The following is a 20,360-nucleotide window of genomic DNA, read 5'->3' on the forward strand; positions in this document are numbered from 1 at the left end:
TCTGTGCTGCCAAAACCGTTCTCAGCCTTATTTATAACAGTTGCCAACAGTGGAATTATAACAATTTTTTCTTTTATCTCCTTATTATGCTGGTATGGCAACATCTCCGTATCGACTGTATTGATTCTTCAAGATAAAGAAATAATCATGTATGTCCAATATAAATTTAAAATGCATCCAGATGGCTCAAAGCATTAAGTCTGGCCTGTGTTGTTATCCCTGTATAATGAATGTATCTAGTGGTTGGGACTTGTATTTTTACCTGAAGAATAAGCAGCTTTAACTAATCTTTGATATTTATTCTTTTTTTCAGATGAATGGAATAATACATAAAAAAAAAAAAGAGGGCTTTATTTTCTCCAATGCCAACATTTTAGAAATAAATTTGAAATTCATCTCAACCAGGAAAAGGCATTTCCCTGTCCATTCTGTCTTCGACACCTTGGAATGAGATACCAGCATCTCCACCAACTGTGGAAATAAAATATGTGTTCAGAGTATGAAACTCTAAACCTTTTGTTGCCCAGCAAAATATCTTTGATTCCATATTACCAGTGTTCTGGATATGGAAAATGCATGGGTGTGAAGCACGTGACTTGTGGCTTTGCTTTGGGTGTACTGGAGGCCTTAATGCCATCATCTAGAAAAATCCCAAATCAAAACTTCTGCTTAATTTATCACCTGTATAATTTTGTGTCACAAAGCCCTGGCTTTTCTTAATCAAACTCTTTACTAGTTTTAAGCTTGCTTGGCATGCAGTACTGTCACATTTATGAAACACAAAAGCAAATCCAACCGCACGCAGAGGAAAATGCATCCATTAAATCTATACATTCAGTCTTGCTGGCCTTACAAATGTTCAGGAAAAGGTGAAGAGAGTTTTGCTGGAAGATTGTTTTGGGAACTGTTTTACCTTTGACTGTTTCCAGCAATATTTAACTTCAGAGTGGAAAAATCAGTTTAGTGTATTTTAAAAGCAGGTATTTCATTAAAACCCTGCCATTTTGTCAGGAAACGTGAACATGTGCCTTTCTATTTGTTTTAGATGGTGTGGATGGAGTTTGGAGGAGGTGAACAAGAATGACCGAAGTAGAAGATGCCTTTTGTAAGAGAAGCTTGGAAGAGCTAACCAAATAATAACTGAAGAAGGAGCACAGTGTGGGTTTTTCAAAGTCAAAAGTAAGTAATAGGAGTGAGTATTTCAGGAAGCAGGGGAGAGCCTGGTCCTGAAAGGCTCAAACAGTGAGAAAAGTAAGATTTCAAAGAAGAAGAGTTTTTAGACTGAATATTAGGATGTATTTCCAAGTACACCTGTGAATGCAGACAGGAGTGCATTGCTGAAGGCAGTGATTTAGTGGTTGGCGTTTCAAGGATGAGTTGCAGATGTTTTCTGGTAAGTAAAAGCTTTGTATGGCTGCTCCTCTGCAGTTGTGCCTTTTGTTCCCTCATCCTTTTCACTGTACAGCCACTTAGGAGCCACGCAGGAGAGAATCATTCCAAGAGTTGTCTGTTCCAGGCAGCTTTCTGAGCCCTGGAGGTATCTGTGGTACAAAGCCGGAGAGCTTTCACGTAGATGGGATCCTTAAGCTGTGTGTATAATTAAGATGGGATTATTTTTTTCATCACTCCACCCCTCTTTTCCCTAGCCCACTCTTCCAAGCCTTTGAAGAGAGGCCAGCCTTCTGGCGTATCTGTCATAGTTCTCCTGTTTCTGGAGCGCTTCCAGTGTTGGAGCTTTCTGACAAGTTATAGGATTGTATCACATAGGGCCCACGAGGTGATCCTGTCGGCAGAATTGCTGCACTTCTACTCTTCTCTGTGTCCCCAGAATAAAGCAGAGAAGCACCAGGTCTCCAAGCTGAAAGATGGAACCAAAAACTGCTGGGATGAACTGTGTCCCTCAGCCCAGTATGTGTGAATACCCTGTTGGAATGTGCATGGAAGTGTGCAGGAAGCGTTCCAGCTTTCTCTTCATGCTGTACTGAAGCTGTCAGACACTGTCGGTGTGTTATAGCTGAGACAAGCTAAGAAAGATCCCACTTATCTTTAAAAGTTATTTGTAAAGACCAGCCATGTGAGTAGAGGAAAAAACTGATACTGGCTTTGGCAGTTTTATGCCAGTGCTAAGCTCTGGGCAGTTAGAAATGCAAAGCACCCAACCCTAACTGGAGATGTTGCTAGATATGGGTTCCTGTGTTCATCAGCTGGGCACTTTTCCTCCTGTTCTGAATGGTAAGTTAGATTTTCAGGAATTTGAGTTATTGTTTGGCTGTGTTTCAACAAACTTGCTTCCTTTGCGACTAAGTGTAAAATTAAATTCATATCTATAAGAGCACAGGATTGATGGTTGCCAATGGACGCCTCCTGCAAAATTGGGTCTGGCTTTGCCAACTCTTAAACTGGCATTATGCTCAGTTTTCCTTGTTTTATACAGCACCAAGTGCCTGCTTAAGTGTTTTGTCAAGTGTCCTTAGGTCACACTGTGAATAACTTAAAAAATAAAATTATCTTGATCTTTTGTCTTGGCAATAAATCCTGGAGAGGATAGTGCAACAATTAGTACAACTATGAATTAACTTTCTTGCTTTTAGTTACTGATTACTCCGGTTGCTTTCAGTGAGCTGTTCTTGATTCAGCTTAACCAGTCCCTAAGACTTTATGCATAAGCCAGGCGTGTTAACTTTTGCCCTCATTCTGGCTGACAGTAACAACCACGAGCAGCTGGAGAACTTTATCTTTCCACAACAATTTATGGTGCCTACACACTGCCTGATAAGAGCTGGGGGAATTTGTCTCATGCTGCAGCATCACCTCACTGTGTTCAGTGTGAAATTGTTTTTCAGGGATAAAAAAAACCACTGAGATTTCCGCTTGTGGCAAAGGTTACAGAGCAGTAGTTTTGCTCTGAAGTTCACTCTGTACCCTATGTAGAAAGCATAGAATTTTTTAGTCTCTTCTTGAATTAAAAATACTCCCACTATGCTTTTAGTTATTTGTTGTTGTGCTGCAGCTGTGCTTTTGGGTTCATTGGAATGGGCTAATGAGTGTTAAACTGGGAGTTTTATTTGTTAAGGCTTGTGTTCTACTGGTCTGACTTCACTGTGAAGAGGTTTCATCTCCAGCACTGACACATTCACAAAGGATGAATGTGGAGTTAGCACTTTGCTGGATAAGGGAAACTCACTGCAGGCACATGGTTTGCACAGACATCGTGAAGGTATTGCCACTTGCTTGTGCACGTGGCAAGCCCAGCAGCTGTCAGATCTTTAGAAGTAGACAAGTACCTGCCCAGTAGGAGGTCTGTCCCCAGGTCTGGGGCTGCCATCCACCTGTGCATGCCTCATTAGGCCTATTGTCAGTGTTTTCCCAGCAACGTCCTTGAAGTCATCCGACTGTATTTCTAACCTGCAATCCACTCTTCAAGGAAACAGTACAAATTAAAGGTCAGGCACAGACACAAACATTTCTTACGGGTGGAATTACAGGATGAAGTGAGCGGGGTGATGCGCTGCCAGACGTACAACTAGAGAACATCAAGGAGGTAATTCACATTGGTGTGGCAAGTGAGGAAGTGACATATAGATTATAATTGCAAATCAGCATCATGCTCTCAGGCATTCCAGTTGGAGCCTCTGCTTGCACCCAGTTGTACATCAGCAGACCTGACTGGATCAGCAGATTCTCCCTAGGACCAGGAGGGTGTGAGAGTCAATCATCATTTAAACAGCAATGCTTGTGGTTGTATAACCTGTAGTCTTGTTTTGCATTAGAAGTCTCTCATCCTGTATCTTCCTGATATGTTTGATGGAAGGAGTTTTCGAAAACAGCCAAACAAAACCAGGGGGCACTGGAGAAATCTGGCAGCAGGTATCACCAGGGCTTATAGCAATGTCTTGTTCTTCCTCACTTGGAAGGAGGGAGTTGCTCTCTCTTTTTCCATTCTGTATCTTTCTGCTGCAGGACTGAGAATTACTTGGATTCTGCTGGATAGCTGCATTTGCCAGCAGGCTGGTAATGGTACTGTGTTACTGCTGGTTGGTGTCCTTGCAGTATGCACTTATTGACTGAAGGAATGCATGTTGTATTACCAGTAGACAGCAACAATTATCCAAAAGAGGACCGTGCTTGTTTCTTTAATTAGGTGATCAGTACTTAGGTGGCCAAGGGTTTTGAAAAGAGAATGGAGGCAGGGCGGAGGAAAGCAGTGTCTGTTTTGCAGTGTGCTCTGTCTTGGTCTGCATTCAAAAGATTTAGCTTTCTGCCTTTCTTTCTTCTGGTAACCTCTCTTGTCTTTTCTAGACTTTTTTGTTTTTTTGTTTTGCAGCAGCTTTGTGCTCAACAGTTTAACTCAGCTACTGATCTGTTTTGTTAAACAAACATAACCACCTCTTACAGACTAATGAGTTGGTGTGGTCAAATAGCCTGCTCAGTTGTTATTAAGAGCACATTTCCTAAGGTCAGGATTTATACCTGTAATGCGAGCAGTATTTATTATCAGTACTATTGAATATTCAGTTACCTTTGGATCCTTGAGTAGGACATACAGCTGCATGTGTGATTACAGCTATTCTTACTATTCCATCACGTGTAGGAGCTGTGCATTATGAGGCTTCTGTTCACCAGGCAGTGCTGGGAGTTAGACACATTTCCCTCTTGTTGTGAGCTATGTTGTCTTCTGCTGCTGCATCTGCTTTGTGGACACTGCTGTGTGTCTCTGGTAAGGAGCATAGATATTTCTTGAAAACACCATGTTTGAGACTCTTGATGGTGCAGCATCCCTTTTTGTACTGATGGCACAAATGATTAAGCATTGGCTCAGAGTGCTTCAGGAGATTTGTCTCTTTTTTCCCATTCCTTCCTTTGAACGCCTGATGCCCATTCAGAAATGCAGCAAGAGAGCTCTCATACTTCAAAAGACTGTTGAACTTCTCTTTTCCTGTAGTAAAGTTTATTGCTTCCTATCTCTGCCTGCTATTATGGAAGGGTAGCTTGCCACCTGCTGTGCAACTTAGTTCTGTAAAATTCTTCAGCTTATACTTCAGGCTCTAAAGCTCGCTGATTTCATCTCACTTCCTAGCTCCTCAGACAGTGAACTTGTCCTGGCCCCCCTGTCCATGTTTTAATTGTCCTGATCGGTTTTATTGATGCAGCCCATTCTGCATTTCTTTTCCCTGTTTTCCCTCCTTCATTCTCCACACCTAGCCTCTATTTATTAGAGAAGGGATAATTAAGAGCCTGAAAGGATGTTCTTTTTGATCCTTCCCGTGTTTGAGGAGTTTGATACTGTTCATATGTAGCTAAGACACAAAACGTTGCTCCAGGCTGACACTGGGAACAGAAGATCTGAGTTTGAAAATGTTTCATTTGTGTGCAGATTTAATATCTGCTTGTCAACTTCTTCATAATCCGTGCAAGGATCATGTTAGAAGTGACAGAGTGGAAATGATAAGCTACTGTGTTCCCTCTGAAACTCTTCATTCATCTGTTGATATTCACAGAATGCATTCTGAGGAGTTGCTGGATGTAGGATTTGATCTACCATTTCTGGCAGACATGTAACCTCTAAAAAGGAATATAGTTAATAAAAGTTAGCCATAATGGGCATTAATTTTTCTTCAGTTTAGATTTAAAGTCACATTTGGCTGCAGGGTAGGACTGAAGTCTGTCTGCCTCCATTTGCAGTGCAGCCAGGCTTTGCTCACTGGGTGCTTTTCCCTTGGCTGCAGAATTTATGCTGTGAACAACAAATGTGCAGAGGACAATAAACAGAGATCTTCATCGTCTCTGTAAGGTTTATGCTTTTCAGCTTAGAAAAGGGGGCAGCTGAATTAGGGATGTGGCAGGCAACCGTTAAATCATGGAAAATATGGTAAAGAATAGTTTACTCCTGGACTAGGTGCCATAAATGAAGCAGGTGGCTCATTTCAAAGAAAGGGAGGGAAGTACTTCCAAAAGGTATGTAGTTGTGCTTTGGAATTTATTGCCATGGGATGCTGCAATTGCCAGAACTCTAGTTTGGTTCAGAAAGTGACAGCCCAGGGTGCTTCAGTTAGGCAGTTAAACACAGAGCCTCACACTGCCACTGACAGAAAGTCACTGAAGTGCTGGAGGGGGAATAAATAAACATGGGGTAAGTGATCCCTGTGATCTGAGATCATCTTGTGTTTCCTGAAACATCTTATTTCTGGGCTTTTCTGGGAAAGAGAGAGCTTCCTAACTCCTGCTTCATCACCCAGCTCAGGACCATCTCTCAGCCAAGGGACATTTCATTGTTGAGTGAGAAGAAACCTGGCGGGGCAAAAAACATGGAATATATCCTGCACTCATCCATGAAGGGAGAGCATCGAAAGACATGTTCAAATAGAATCATAGAATCACCGAGGTTGGAAAAGACCCACAAGGTCCTCCAGTCCAACCATTGCCAATAGTTCTCACTAAACCATGTCTCTCAACACAAATACTTCCATCCTGTCAATCCAAAGGGGCAACAAATAACGCATCTAAAATCCTACAAACCCTGCAAATTGCTATGGGATAACGTATGTGTTTCCTTATCTTTCTCTGTACTTTTCATAGACTGTTTGCAAGTGCTGAGGGAAATCTGTACAGATGAGTGAGTGGCCATTAAATGGAAGGGTCATCTGTTACTACTGCTGAAGTGTATGGGATAGTTTTTGATATTAGATATTGGTGTTTATTTTCTTACTAGTGTTTGCTAGTGGCTTCATTTTCCTTACTAGTGTTTTTTTTCTTCCTTCCTTCTTGTGCCCTCATTTCCAACGTACCTGAGTGCTAATTTGGTAATGACCTATCTGCCTAAAATACGCTTGAGGTTACACAAAGGATTTTCTGAGTAAGCTTATGAAAAAGCGCATGGGGCCTTTGATGGCGAAGAGCTAGAATGTGAGCTCCCACACACAAAAGGAGTACAATTTCTGCTTTCCCTGGTGAATTGCTTTCTGTTTAGAGTGGAATAGTAGCAAGACAAGTTTTCATCTGCATTCATTTATATGGATAGCTTACTGAAATGGCATCCAGCAGTTCTTAGAACTGCCCTGTACAGCAGGAGAAGCACAGTAAGGAGAAACACCTACAATAAACAACTTATTCAGACTTTATGTTGAATTGTTAATCTGTTTTGAGGGGCAGCATGCAAACACCACATGGTTTGCATGCAGTGGATGTAGGTCTGTGTGTCTGCTCTGTTCTGAATGGGAGAATTACCAGCCAAAAAAAGGGCATCCAGTTTGGCTCTTCAGTTGTTGTTTAGCCCACCCATACCAGTTCATAAATCTCTGAAGAAACCACTGATGAGATTTCAGATATAGAAGCTGGCACTTGCTCCTGGAACACAATACTTACTTGTATGGCTATTACCCAAGGCTGCCTTGACTGCCAGGGATTTATTGCTGTCAGGAAAGCGAGATTTTTTTTCTACTTATAGTGCTTTTCTGTTCAGCACTGCTGTTGATTTGTGAGCAGGAAATGAAGGAAACAGAAGAATCGTCAACTTTAATTTGTCACATAAAGTCTTGTGCACTGTGCTACTGGTGACACATAGGGTAAATAAATCTCCCTGCCCACTGGCATTCTATTGCTACTTGTGCCTGTGCTTTCAGTGTATTTAAGAATGTCTTCTGGGCAGATAAATGCAGAGGCTGAGACTGCACATGGTCTCTATTGTTCTTCTAATTGGATGAAAGCTATCCATTAGGACAGATTAGAATTTGCTTCCCATGTTGTGTCTTATTCCTGCATTGAGTTGATGGGGTGGAGTGATGGGAGGCTTTGGGAATGCAAGCTCTGCACCCAGAAGCTAAAGCTGATTTCTTCTTGGAGAGCAGGCTGCATAAGTGGGAAAGATATCTGAAGGGATATAGGCTATAGGAGGAGCAGGGGCAACTTTGTGATGTCCTGACAAAAATGCCTGGTACAGGAAATGGATGGCTTCCTGTGCTGCACGCTGTGCATCAAAAAAAAAAAAACTAGTGACTCTTTAGGGAAGTATGTTATGAAAAAGGCCATGAAATGCTATATGAGCATCCCTGGCAATAACGAGGAGACCAGAGGTGTAGGATGCTTGATTCCTTCTGAATCCTGGGAATGGTTCGTTTTCTAAGATGACACTCAAGGCTGAGACGCTAGCAGATGAACAAGTACTTGTGAGCTGGTGGAAGTGAGATGACCTTTCAGCTGCTTACACAGTGATGGCCTTCCAGTTCTGGAGCAAAACTGGACAAAAATTAATGATTTTTAATTGATTTTAATTATACATTATCACACTTTCACAGAATCACAGGATTGTAGGGGTTGGAAGGGATCTCTGGATAACACCTAGCCCAACCCCCCAGTATTTTGTTATTAATGCTTAGTATTAATGCTTAATGCCAAGTTGTGCTGAGATGTGGAAGCTCTACGCTCTTACTCAAGAAATTTGAGCCTTAGAGGAAGAGAACAGTGCAGTATTTGGATTTTGCAGTTGAAGGTATGGCATATATGTCAACATGGCTTTTGTGAAGCTGTGAAAAGGAGCTCTTTCTGTTTGTGTTGTCCCTCCCTTTGAAATGAGAGCAAATCGCTCCTCTCTCACTACAGCAGGAAGCTGGCTGGGGCTGTTCAGGTAACAAATCATGCCAAATGCTGCCCGTGGGTGATAGTTCTCATCTACTAAAAACTGGGATTTGCTTCTTGCTGCTTTTAGCTGCCTGGATTAGAGGTGATGATTGGAAGCAAATGCCTCTTTTACACTAGGTCAGACCGGTGGGGTCAGCAATTTATTAAGCCTAGTTCATTTGAAGCATTTCAAAACAAACAAATGACTCTTAATTCGTTTTGTGACTGAATCTGCCTAAGGAATTGAAAATGCTTTGTGAGTGCCCTTTGAAAAATAAAGCCTTGTTCTCTTCACCCTGCTTCATCTTTTGCTTTTGCAGAGCTCACATACCCTGGGCGTGTCATCCAAGTTAACCTTTAAGACAGTGCTGTAAAATGTGTGAAGTTATATTCCGTCGTGTGTATTAATGTTTTCCTAAAAGGTACCAGTGCCAACCTCTCAATTCCCTCTTTGGTGGCAAATTGTAGGAGCACTGCAAACAGAAAACCTTGTCTTGGAAGTGGGATTCTCTTCTTATCCATTAGTGGCTGTATCTTGCGTAGAAAGAAAGAAATCTATCCAAATGGAAAATCCTTACTTTCTATCGAGCCATATTTCAACTATCCATTGCTTTAAAGTGAAGTAGTATGAGACTTGAGAGAAAAAGATGGGAGAATATGCACAGTTTGAGCTCATCTGCTGAAAATGACACCTGCAGAACTGTTTGCTCAAGATGTTATGTCAGTGTGTATAGGGCAAGGCAGAATAATGGCAATTACTCAAATACTTCTTTGGTTTTCAGCAACTGCAAGGATCAGTGATGTGGAAGGGAGGGGATTCTGTGCACAAAGCATTTTTCTGAAGTGTAATCAGTGACACTATGATTAATTTTTTGTTCAGAACTAGTTATGTTACAATGCTAGCGATGTTAGGCATGATGTATGACACTACTGAGCTGCAGTGCAGGTTTGTGGGCAATACAATTTCAGGCCTTAATTGGATAGCTGCTCCTATTGTATTCTATGTGACTTGACAGCAATCAGAATTTCCCCCTTTCCCCACCTCCAGCAATGAAAGTTGGTCCTTTTAGGAGATGGGAAGATCATATAGGCCATGACAGTAGAACTTGCACAAGATTTCTGCTTTTAAACTTAACATTTCTTCAATAAAGAGTTTCTTAAAAATGGGATGTCTTAGCTCTTGACGTGAATCCAGGTGCTTTTGACATGTTGTTTAAATGGGATGCAGTGCTGGCTGACAGCAGTGTACTGCAAGGGGAGCACTAATGTCACCTTGGGAGAGATGGTGCAGTTTGTTTTCTCAGCTGCTGTAATTTGTGTAGGGAGAGCCATCTCCTTGCTGCAGACATATTACCTACCAACAAAAGTTTCTTTGCGGTGAGTTCAATGTGAAGACAGACTGCTTGTTCTTCACAACTGACTTTTAAACTTGCCCTGTGCCCTGAAATGAAGAAGTAAAGGTTGGCAGCTGTGAACTTAACAGCACAGATCGAGGTTGGGTTAGAGGAGGTTTTAGCATCCTTTCCAGGTTTATGAGTTCAGCTGGTGTGCAGCTTAAATCTTAGCTCTAAAATACGCTGAGCAAGAAGCTTGTGAAGAATGTCTTTGTGATGCAGAAGCTGCCATGTCTTCTAATTCACCTGCTCCCACAGTGCCTTTTTAGATTCAGGTGGACGATGATGAATCTCAGATTTGAAATAGGACTACACCCAAACCGTCTTTTCTCCTGGTGAATTCTTTCTTTGCAAATCTCAGTTTGAAATTTTAGTTTGAAAGGGAGAGTAGTGTTTGTTTCCCCAGTGGAAATCGAGTAGGTTCTCATTTCTATTGCATAGAATGTGTTGTGCTTTATTGCCTAGAATGGCAGGTGTTAGTTTTGGGCATGTGTTACTATGTGTATCGTGCATAGTTTGTGATAGAATTACAGAAAGTTAGTTATTGGAAGGAAAAATGCAAAATTATATTGTCATATGTAGGAAGTTGGTATGTATATAAGATGGAAGTAGTTATAAAACAAATGCAGGTTAATCCTTTCATCTGATTTTTCTTCAAGGCAAGTTAAAGCACTGCTTATTCCTCTTCTCTCTAGAGTAATATTGAGGGCGCATTTTCAGTCTTGCACAGGTGGGAGAGAGATTTAAAACCACTTCATGTGTGATATAAAGAAGCTGCTACAAGCTTAAGTGTAAAACTTATGGTTATCCCCAGCTTTAACAAAGTGCAGTTGTTGGAGGAAATTCTATACTCAAAGGAAATAGGAAATGTATGTCTTAATGGATTTCTAGACAGAACAAATTACTTCTCAAGTATGATCAGGTGTTCTGAACATTAAAATGAATGTCAGTGCTCAAAACTACTCTTTGCTGAGCAGTTTTGGCTATAGAAGGAGTGAGGCGTCAGACGAATTATAATGCAGTTCTCATCCCATGGACCTTCTCTTTTGTGTGAGCTTAGAACAAATCCATGTGTTGTCCCTGGAAATAGTTCACTTCTGTGGTATCACTGAGGTTTATCACATTCATCATTTTCAAAGCTGTTGCTGTTGCCCATGTTGTGTCAGTACTCAGACGCCTACGTGTCTCAAAGTCTGCATCACTACCTGCCATGCCAGCATTATACCCTCAGTGAAATGGTGTTGTCATTACCGGATCTGCATTTTTTTTATAAGACCTTAGGTAAAGAACTCTGCAATTTTTTGTAATTAAGACCAATTTTAATTCCAGGAATGGTTAAGTGTACTGTGGGTAAAAATAAAGAAATGAGTTTAAAAACAATCCTGATGGCATAAATCCTATTCTGTCAGTGTTCTTAATCGTACTTACATGTTTAATACAAAAACTTTTCCTTTGTTTTTGCATTCTAATGTTAACATGCTGTAAGGAAAAACAGAAACATCTGTTTATTAAATGAGAAAGGGTACAACTTGTGTAAGTTGTGTAACTTGTTTATTTTGCACATCTGTAGTAGTATTTGGGGGCCTCTTGGTCTTTCCTTTTTCCCCCTTTTAAAATGTACTTTAAGCGTACTCATTTCCCACAGAAAATCAAGCTTCTCTCAATCTATTTATTCACTCTCTGAGTTTTGAAGTTTGGTAAGTGCTGCTTTAGAAATCAAATTAAATTGACTATAGAGAAAAAAAATACATGAGAATGGTAGCACTCCTGTAGGAAACAAGGAAGCTGAGGAGCTATTTTTCTCCCTTTACATAAGTGAAAATGTCAGTTTTACCCTTTCTGATTTGATATAGGGAACACCTGATGATGTCAAGGGTTGGCTGTAACTCTTTCAGCCCTTACCATACATACCTTTCTGCCTATGTATTTCCAGCTCTCATGTCCTGAAGTGGTATTTAATAAGCTTTATGTAAGCATTTGCAATTATCTAATAGCACCTGAAAATTGCTTACTAAATGACAAGAGGAAGTTTCATTTGCATTCCATATCTGACGTTAAATCTGCTAATCCTCCATAGACTCTGCCAGGAAAAACAATGTAGACAGACCTGAATTTTATTAAAATCAGAAATGGAGCACATCGCTTCCTACTCTTCCTTTACACTCTGTAAAATAAATCTCCTGGAGTATCGATTCAGCCATTATCCTCATGATTTTCTTGAGACATGCCTTAGTTATCAGTTCCTTACAGAGCCCACATTCACAGCCCTTCCCTCTCGGGTCACCTGCCCTTGCCCCATGAATGCTATCTGTAGCTTTTCTCCTGTTTATATAAGTTAATCTTCCACAGAGTGACAGATTTTTTTTTCTTTCATTAATGAGAGTTCCTAATTGTGCCTAATGAAGTGTTTGCTCATACTGCTAGATAACATATGAGAGCATAGTCGAGATAAGAGACCCTGAAGAAAATAAGCATTTTAAAGATTTTGGGTGAGATAACAAAGCTGGGTTGGTTTATTTTATTATGGTTTTTTTTTTTTTTTTTTGCTAATATTTTCCTATTTCATTTGAAAATGCCTTCTGGTGCAGCTGTGTAACTAGGACTATTTCAAACAACATCCATTATTTATTGGCCTGGTTAGCAAACAAGGACACCTTTGAGTATAGTGCATGGTGAGGTCAATTTACGGCGCTTTACACCAGCTGAAGACCAGTTTTTTCGCTAGCCTTTTTCTCTAAAATTTTCCATTTGGTGTGAGCTGCTCTGGAGGAAAGCAATAGGAACTTGGGGAGGGGAGTCGGAGGGAGCTTGAATTTGTAGAAAGCTGGCACAAGTGGAATTGTGCCTTTGATTTGCTCCCCAGGTGCATCAGATCAGGTTACAGACCAGGCTGCCCATAAAGGCAGAAGAAACTGTAGAAAATAACAGTGGAAGAGAGAAATGATTTAGCACCCTGTCTTTCTGCAGAGCAAGACTGAGAGAATTAAATGCTTTTGAGCTGCCTGAAATATGCTGAAACTTCCAACTTGATTAAAAGTGGCTTGCCAATTAATAAGTGACTTGCTTGTAACATGCAAAAAAACACCAGCAGAGTCTGTACTGCGAGGGAATTTAGGGAGGGTGATGGTTTTAGAGGGTCAAAAGAAATTCATCTCATGCTCTTACCAGAAATGCTCGTGGCAGCCTGTAGGCATGAAGGACCTTAAATTATTCTGTAAATGACTGAGTACTGTCCTTGGGGGGTAAGAACACAAAGATTTCCAAGAGTGGCTATTTTCATGGAAAGAATAAGTGTATAGAAAATATGCTCATCACAGAATCACCAAGGTTGGAAAAGTCCTCCAAGATCATCCAGTTCAGCCATCCACATACCACCGGTGTTTCCTCACTAAGCTGTGTCCCTTGGTACAACGTCCAAACATTTCTTGAACACAGCTGTTGTATGTGATATTGTAGCTTGCTTCTGTTACCTGTGACATTTTGTGACGACACTGACTTTAATGCTTCAACTCATCTGAAATAATAGTTATGATATTAATGGAAGCGTTTGGTGCCTTATGATGACTCTTCCTCTTGGTTAGAGTGTTGAAACCCAATAAAAAATATCTCAAAGCACAAGTGTGGGGTTGGATAATGTGGACAGTTAGTGTCCATAAAGAAAAGAAGGTGTCTGGGGAGCTGGGATGGGAATTCTGTGGGACAAAAAGTTGTTTTGTGGGAGAAAAGCATCAAGTCACAGTGCACAGGTTTATGTCTCAACAAATTCAAGAGAACAATGAAAGCCAAGTGTACATGTGAAATGCGTGAGTGAGATAAGAGTGATATAAACTGTCTTCAGTGCTATGTAATATCACTGTGCAAACATATGCTTAACTGGAGAGAACTGTAACTATGTTTTAGATTTATTTTGGATTTTACGTCCCTAAAAAGGCTGACATTTTCATGTTCCTGATTCATTAAATAACAAGCTGTGGGGGACCTGATTACTTCATAGTTTGCTAATAATCTCTAATCTGGAAGCTGATCGTTGACTTTGCTATTTCAGATTACCCCATTGTTGCTTAATGCTTCTATTCTGGTCATAGCATGTGTTAACAGATTTGATAGGTATCTCCAGAGCATGAAACGTATGTTCATCTGGTACAGTCTGGTCCCACCCAGATAATTACCTGCAAAGTGCTTTTCCCTTACAAGAAAAGTACACTAGTCCTCATGGAAGAGCTGAGTAGTCTTATTGCTTCTCCAGTTAGTCTTTTACTTCTCTTTTGTGACATTGGGGTATCACGGGAGGGAAGCAATCTGTACATCTGTGTCAGGGTAGCACTTGAAATTGCAGAGCAACATGATGTAGTGCATGGAATCATTAAGAAGGCCTCTAGGGTCACCAGGTCCAAGCCCTGTTTGTGCACCAGCCTGAGCACCAATCACTCTCCACTGTTCAGTGATTTTCCTTTGTAGTGGTGACAGATTTGGGAAAATAAGAATTGCACACGCTTACTATCTCCACAGTAACCCATCTCTCATGCACTGTTCACCCTTTTTAGAAAGACACCTTTCCAACTGCTCTGATTTAGATGCAGTACCAATCGGTGGCAATCCTTACGTCAGGGTTGCAGGGATTTCTGAATGAATTCACCTGGCATCTCAAAGCAATGTATCTGGTTTAGCTGGAGCCTCCACTCAGTCTTGTTTATCCTGTTGGGAGTTTGCATGGGCTGAGTGCCATTTAATATGATTCTACTTCTTAACATTGAAACTCGGACCTGTATCACTACATTTTGCCACACATGTATGCATATGTACATCTAAATATCAAACTGACCCAAAAGTTAATAGATTAGCTCTTCTCTGCTTTGACAGAGAACATAGAGAGCACTGAAGAAATGCACAGTGCACACCCAGAGTCTGTCTCATCTCTCTGAATTATGTAGTTCTCCAAAACATGTGCATCATCACTTAACGTCTTCAATGTTTCCTTGGAATGTGCTTAAAATAAATCTTATTTACACTCGTGATGGATAATGCCCAACAACTGATAAATGCATTTATAATTCAGATGATGTCCCTTACCTGAAGTCAATAGACATACACTGATCTGTATCAGTTAAGGAACTGGATGGGTTAAATCTTGTGTTCTAGGCTGTTGGATTTAAAACCAAAATTTGTCTGCACTGTGCTGTCTTTAGTCAACCCGTCTCAATCAAACAGAATATAGAGGATCTCTGTTTTGGTGTTGATGTCTAGGAGTGATTACAAGGCATCTGTAAGATTGCTTAGAAGGACAAATAGATTAAACAGGCAGTATTCTTAAATTTGTGGAAATCTGAGTACTTTGTGCAGGATCTTGGCCAGCAGAAGGCAGTAACTGCTCAGCTTTGAGCTGTTCATTGTTAACGAGGTATGCTTGCTTGCATTAGCCGTCTTCACAGTATAGATCTACAGACAGAACTTTCAAGGTTTCAGAATTAATTTATTGTTAAAGTGCTGTTGTTTATGATTCCCCATAAACAGTGTTTACCCATTCTTTCCTAGGCCTCAGACTTCTACTTCTCACGTGCCCCATTCAGCATGCTGCTGTTCTATCACACACTGTTTGGAGCCTTTCTTCCTCTCTTCATCCTTTCAGGGAACTGGGTTTCAGCTAAGAACATCAACTTTTACAACGTGAGACCTCCACTAGATCGTAAGTAGACAGTTAATGCTTTTCTTGTGTGCACACTAGTAACTTCATGTTTTAGTTGGTTTCCATATGCTTTCAGTAGTTTGTTTCCTAGGTGTTTTTCTTCTTTAAACATGGAGGATTGGGTTTTGAAAGTAAAACTTTTGCCTTTCAACCCAGAGCAGTTTTATTTCTAAAATTTATGTTGCCTGAAAGTAAGCAAGCTGTTGAATGCAGCACTGAACTAGAGTTCATCACAGCAACAGTTTTCACATTTTAAGTGTGATGTTTTTCTGCCTCTGAATTGTCTCCCTGCAGGTGACATTATGCAGTAGATTTCTTGTAAAGAATACAGAACAGGTGTCTTTTGTCTTTAATCTTGTTGGTGTTTTTGTAAGGGGAAGAATAGATGTGCAGTGTGCAATCAATTCAAGCTGAAGATAATTAAAAACGCTGTGAGACCTGTGAATCCAGTTGTCACTAATAGCATCATACTTTCACCTCTTATCTAACATCAGAAGTATTCTATCCCTTCACTTAAGAGAAGACTTCCCTGATATTAAAACTTGATACATTATAGGTGCATCCAGGGAACTCTGCTTTTTAAATTCATTTTTATATATATGCAATGTAAATAAGCTTTTCAAGTAATCCTCTTGATCCATTTGTTGAAGGGAACAGATTTTCCAGTGCTGAAGATCAAGACCAGAAGCTTGTTTTGAAGGTGTAGTTTTTGCATCAAAGGAATGTAGATTGTGTATCTGCACAAACATACAGTCGGATGTATTATAATGTGTGCATATATACATATGCATATATATAAGACGTTCTCTCTTTACCTCTTTTTCCCACCAATGCTTAAAAGGTATTCTGGATTGTGAGAGGATGAAAAGAGGAGGAAGCATTTTAAAGATCAGGCATAGCAAAACCAATTAAAAGCTCTCAGTGAAACTTGTGTTATAGGATGCATTTATCTAGCAGTGAAGTATCACTGGAAAAATGCACATGTACGTAACACGTTTGTGTGTGTGTGTGTGTGTGTGTGTGTGTGTGCAAGCACTTACATTGCTACTTTGAGCATTTGGTTTTCTTTTGTTTTTGTAAACTTACTGTATTTTAATACTTTCAAAGCCACTCCATTTCCAAACAGTTTTAAGTGCTTTACCTGTGATAATGCGGTGGACAATTACAACTGTAACAGATGGGCTGAAGATCGGTGGTGCCCTGAAAGTAAGTGTTTCTGAGCTAAGAGCTTTCCTCCTCCACAGTTAAACTTGTTTCTCCCTGACTCAGCCGTCTTGTTGAAGTCTAACTGAATAGGATTAACATACCAACACAGTGATGCCCTCAATTATGTTATTAGTGAGTCTGAGTCATATGATTTTTGCTGAGTTTAATAATCTGACCATTTCAGAGTGCAAAGAAACAATGCAAAAATTAATATGTATATATAGAAGTAGATATATGTGTGTGTGTACTTCCTATGAATTAATCTTGAGGATGTTATATCAAAAACCTTGAGAATTGCCTTCTTGGCCTCATCTCCTTCTCTTTGGATAACATCCTAAGGTACTGTGGTCATGGTAGGCTTACTTGTGACAATCAAGACCTGAATGACTAGGGAGCATACTTGTATGAGAGAATGATAGATATGAAGAAAAGAATGGAAATATGTTTCCTCATTTTTCTTCACAGCGGTGTTCACGGTGGGAAAGGGAAAGAAATGAACCAGAGGAATGAGGGAAATGTCTGAAACAAAGAAGAAAATGTGCAGCAAGAAAGAGTAGAAAATGGAAGATAAATGTATAGTCTGTAGAGCAAATATGTGGTTTGAGTGGTAGCAGGTTTTCTGGAGATATTAAGGGTCAGTTAAGCTTAAGATTTCATCACTAATTAATTTCTTGCTCCGTGGTATTTTGTGTGAGTTGAAAAATGGCTTTAAACAACCCACATGAGTAGATTTTATGGGAATATTTTCCTAAATCACGTGAAGTTCTTGAACCCTGTAGAGGAGTGCATACTGTCTGAAAGTCAACATTTAAAAATTTGTTTTGTAGGTACGCAGTACTGTCTGACAGTTCATCTCTTCACAGACAGAGGGAAGAGTACATCAGTCACCAAAAAATGTGCTACTGGGGATGAATGCCATTTTGTAGGCTGCCATCATCACAGAGAAAGTGGTCACACAGTAAGTACTGGGAGCAGCATGTTGGCTTCAAGGGTTCTGTTTCAGTAGTTGTTTTTCCTGCAGAGCTGAAGAGCATATACCAGCATGTGTTCACCAGAACTTCACGATAGAAATCCAGTTTCACCAATAGGAACATGACTACCCCTTTCCTCCTGCTTCACTATTTGTGAGGTTGTGTGATGGGGTGTAATATGCACTTCTGTAGAAGCACATGAGCTTTCTGGGGCATTGCTGGCATGCATCCTATGCATGGATCTTGGTTTCTGAGTTCTGACTAAGGCACCCAGCGAGGCTGTGCAGGCTGTGTTGATGCTCATGGTGCTGCAGCTGTGATGCACTTGGGCAAGCCACTCTGGGACCCAGCTGCTCCAGACGTGTGTCTGAGTAACACACTTTATGTGGCAAAAAAGAACTCGTGCACTTAAAGGAAAATATAAGATGCAAAAAGCTATGCCAAGTAAACTGTGAAAAACAGAAGCCAAAATCATTTATCAGAGAGGAATAATTCCCAAATGGGAGCTCACAAAGTGCTGTAAAGAAAACCATCATTTGTCATGTTAGATTAATGGCAGAAATCTGGAAGAGGTAAAAAGTGATTTTTCTGTAGCTTAAAACCTGCTGAAAGTTTAGAAACTCTGCTACTCTGGGGAAGCTGTGGTGCATGGTTTGGAGGAGAAGTTGTAACACCAGCACTGCATCTGCTGCCTTGGGGCCGGCTGCTGGGTGAAGTGTTATCCTTTGCCATCATCTTGCAGATGGTGCATCTCTAGAAGCCACTGCTGAATTGCCCTGTGTCCAGTGACCTCCTTTCTCTCAACAGGAATGTGTTTCTTGCTGTGAAGGCATGATTTGCAACGTGGAGATCCCAACCAATAACACAAACGCAGTATTTGCCGTGCTGCACGCGCGGAGGACATCGGATGGCGGCCGGCGGACGGTCAGCATTGCAGTGCTTGTGTCACTCGTGGCAATTGCACTGTCATGATGCAGCATCCCCCCATTGCACCTGCTGGAGAGGGATTGCCTTTATGGGTCCTCGGAAATTGTAAGGAGCTCAGTACGTTCAAGGAGAAACCACCGAGATGTCTCAATTGCATAAAATGTGAGAGGACAGTGGGAAGATGTGTATGTACATCGTGCAGTCCTTGGATGTTCTGTTGAAGGTATTTCAAATGGTCCGCAGTATTTAAAGAAGAAAAACAAGATATGCACACAAAAAAATTCACACCAGGAAACCCACGGGTGACTAGGCAGTGAGGCAGAATCAAGCTGTTGGGATTCACTGTTCTATGATGACAGTGAACAATAGGTTAATGTGCTTCTTGAACAAAATAAAAAGGGTTTCTTTAGAAAATCAGGTGAGACTGGGGAGCTCTCAGTGGACCATGTACCAAACTGTATTTTAATGGAAACTGCTTCTAAGCTGTTTATCACTACACATGAAAGGCTGTATGCTTTGTGTAAGCTTATTGTTATGGTCTTCATAGAGAGTACATACGAGAGAGGCTTTTCTGTTTTGATCAGAGCTATCATTTCTATGAGAAATAAAATGGTACTTTATACCTCTCTTTCCTCTAAAATGTCTCGCACTGGAATTATAAAATGATATGAAATTAGGTAAGAGTTTCTGTCTAAAAAGGATGAACTGGTTGAGCACCCAACGCAGAATTCTTTACTGTCCTCAGTGGCAATATTTTCTTGCCATAGAGTCCCACCCCAAGTGTTCACTCAGCTTTTGAGTCCTCTGTTATATGAACATGGCAGTAATGCCATGAATTTCCAATTGTGGCTACAGTCAAGCAGCTGCTTTACCATGAAAACAGCAAGTGAGCCCTTGTATAAGTAAGGAGAGAACTCTACTGTGTTCTCCCTTGATTTGCAGAAGATTCTCCCAGAAATGTTACTCCTTGATGGACCAAAAGTCAGCAGCTGGGTATCCCAGGCCTCTGGACAGAACTTGATCCAGCACTTGAAAAGCCAAACTCTATTCCTTTTTTTTTTTTTTTTACAGTATTAAGTGGTTAACATGGTTTATTTGCACAGCTATGACTATTTGAATCCTTGTCGTTTGGATGGCAGTTCATCAATTAGATGAACAGCTGTAAATACAGCAGTGAGATGTTCTGGAACCTTTGTTTCCCTCTGTGAAGCCTGTGGTGCAAACCAGTGCTCCCAGGCTGATCCAGTGAGCTCCCACCCCTTCCAGCCAGTGCTCTGTAGTTGGAGCTGCACATAAGTTCATAAGTTCATAAGTTCATAAGGTTGGAAAGGACCTATAAGATCATCTAGTCCAACCATCCTCCTATCACTATCTCTACCCAACTACTAAATTAAGTCCTTTAGCACCTCATCTAAACGCTTCTTGAACAGCGCTAGGGATGGTGCCTCAACCACCTCCCTAGGCAGGCCATTCCAGTGCCTGACCACTCTTTCAGAAAAGAAATGCTTCCTCAGGTCTAATCTAAATCTTCCCTGGCGCAACTTGTGGCCATTCCCTCTCGTCCTG

General features: G+C 40.8%; 2 protein-coding genes across 3 annotated transcripts in view; both read left to right on the forward strand.

Moving 5' to 3' along the window:
* Nucleotides 1-20,360, forward strand: part of MBD5 (methyl-CpG binding domain protein 5) — a 322,289-nt gene that overhangs the window by 267,705 nt on the left and 34,224 nt on the right. The gene's annotated exons all lie outside the window — the stretch shown is intronic.
* Nucleotides 992-19,040, forward strand: LYPD6B (LY6/PLAUR domain containing 6B). Of its 2 annotated transcripts, none has more exons than XM_065750669.1 (5): nt 992-1,179; nt 15,540-15,690; nt 16,798-16,896; nt 17,724-17,854; nt 18,675-19,040. In XM_065750669.1, the coding sequence occupies exons 2-5, from the start codon at nt 15,576-15,578 to the stop codon at nt 18,837-18,839; spliced, it is 510 nt and encodes a 169-aa protein (XP_065606741.1). In that variant the 5' UTR covers nt 992-1,179; nt 15,540-15,575; the 3' UTR covers nt 18,840-19,040. The 2 variants fall into 2 exon arrangements, with proteins under 2 accessions (XP_065606741.1, XP_065606740.1); XM_065750668.1 differs by lacking the exon at nt 992-1,179 and adding an exon at nt 1,361-1,393.

The sequence above is a fragment of the Cyrtonyx montezumae genome, unplaced genomic scaffold (genome assembly GCF_038088225.1).
Source record: "Cyrtonyx montezumae isolate F1298 unplaced genomic scaffold, pur_monq_1.0 scaffold_7, whole genome shotgun sequence".
NCBI classification, from domain to species: Eukaryota; Metazoa; Chordata; class Aves; order Galliformes; family Odontophoridae; genus Cyrtonyx; species Cyrtonyx montezumae.

Coding starts and splice junctions, on each gene's coding strand:
- LYPD6B (XM_065750668.1), top strand. CDS start 1,373: ATGAGTTGCAGATGTTTTCTG. Junction 16,897..17,723: donor AGATCGGTGGTGCCCTGAAA/GTAAGTGTTTCT, acceptor TTTGTTTTGTAG/GTACGCAGTACTGTCTGACA. Junction 17,855..18,674: donor ACAGAGAAAGTGGTCACACA/GTAAGTACTGGG, acceptor TTCTCTCAACAG/GAATGTGTTTCTTGCTGTGA.